Source organism: Austrofundulus limnaeus, unplaced genomic scaffold (genome assembly GCF_001266775.1).
Source record: "Austrofundulus limnaeus strain Quisiro unplaced genomic scaffold, Austrofundulus_limnaeus-1.0 Scaffold1550, whole genome shotgun sequence".
NCBI classification, from domain to species: Eukaryota; Metazoa; Chordata; class Actinopteri; order Cyprinodontiformes; family Rivulidae; genus Austrofundulus; species Austrofundulus limnaeus.
The window spans coordinates 66238-67494 of NW_013953952.1; the positions used below are offsets into that span (position 1 = coordinate 66238).

Sequence of the window (1257 nt, forward strand, 5' to 3'; positions counted from 1 at the left end):
CTCATGTATAATACAATCTCATGTTTAATACGATCTCATGTTTAATACGACCTCATGTATAATATGGTCTCAGTGAACTCCTCCAGGTGCATGGTCTCTAAYCTCTGGTTCAGGACAGATTACTTGTTTTACCCAAGCATATTACGTAAACGTCTTCTTCATCAGCGTGTGTATGTGGGGTTTATGTGGTATTATATTCGTTTAAAAGGGTCTCCAAATGGTATTATGGTTTTTCACAATAATTTCTGGGACACAAAGTCCAGTAAAATGTGAGACCACGACAGTCCGAGCTCTGCGTTGTGACCTCGTACCTCATCTGGGCTGGACGCCTGGTAGACCCGACACGTGTCCTCGTAGTGCTGCTCAGCCTCGGCCTGGTCCGTCACACCGTTGGACTCGTACACAGGCGTCACGTTGTGCACCAGGGCGATGGCCTTCACGGCCTCGTGAACTCGACTGCTGATGGTCTTCCTGACCTTGGTGGCTGCTGGAGCTCTGGAGGCTGGGAGGTCATGAGTGGGCTGAGGACGATGACAGAGCATACTGGGATTAAAATAAGCCCATGAATAATCTGAGTGTAAAACAATTCATTCTATAAAGAGTTTTTTTTCTAAAAGGGGGCCACAATCATTCAACCACTGCTCAGATAGTGATCTGTAAACACAGCCAGATGTGCAGAGTAAATATGATTTGCTTTGTGTTTGTGGCTCTGCTATTTTTAGACAGCGGTGCGCTCCAAGGGTTAATGGTTGTGTCATTAAAGTAGTCCTGTCAGTGGGCTGATCCTGTTTCCTGCTTCACTAACCTTTGGTGTCAAGAGGGACAAAGGGTGTCATATGAAATCAGGAAGCATTCAACCAAATAACAATCACAAACTCAGAAGTTACTAAAGACTTTTGCCTTTGTCTGTTTGGTTTACATATTCCCAAGCTTTTAGAGTTCCAATCTTTATTTTTTTTTCTTCTAAATGTTTAATCCTGTTGTCTTTCTTTTTAGTTGCTTTGTCTTACTTGTGTGTAGGCACTGAACACATGGCTCTGAACTTCATCCATAGAGTCCATCCCGTAGGCCACAGTTCCAAGATGGAGGCGCCTGAACACCATCTCATTCTGAGTAAGGGTACCTGGTAGACAGAACAATGAAATGTACCATACAGTATACACAAGTGTCTAACTCCAGCCCAAACTACTACTGTTCATGTAACTATTAGGGGTGTAAGAAAATATCAATACACTGAAATATCGCGATATTTCATTT

The 1257-nt window shown here is 43.2% G+C and overlaps 1 protein-coding gene across 1 annotated transcript in view; it reads right to left on the bottom strand.

Annotated features, from left to right (window-relative positions):
- atp9a (ATPase phospholipid transporting 9A) overlaps positions 1-1257 on the bottom strand; it is a gene marked incomplete at its 5' end in the record, with an annotated part of 73016 nt that overhangs the window by 55917 nt on the left and 15842 nt on the right. Inside the window, 2 exon segments of the mRNA XM_014032834.1 lie at positions 312-521; positions 1011-1123. Coding sequence (XP_013888288.1) covers positions 312-521; positions 1011-1123 — 323 coding nt within the window.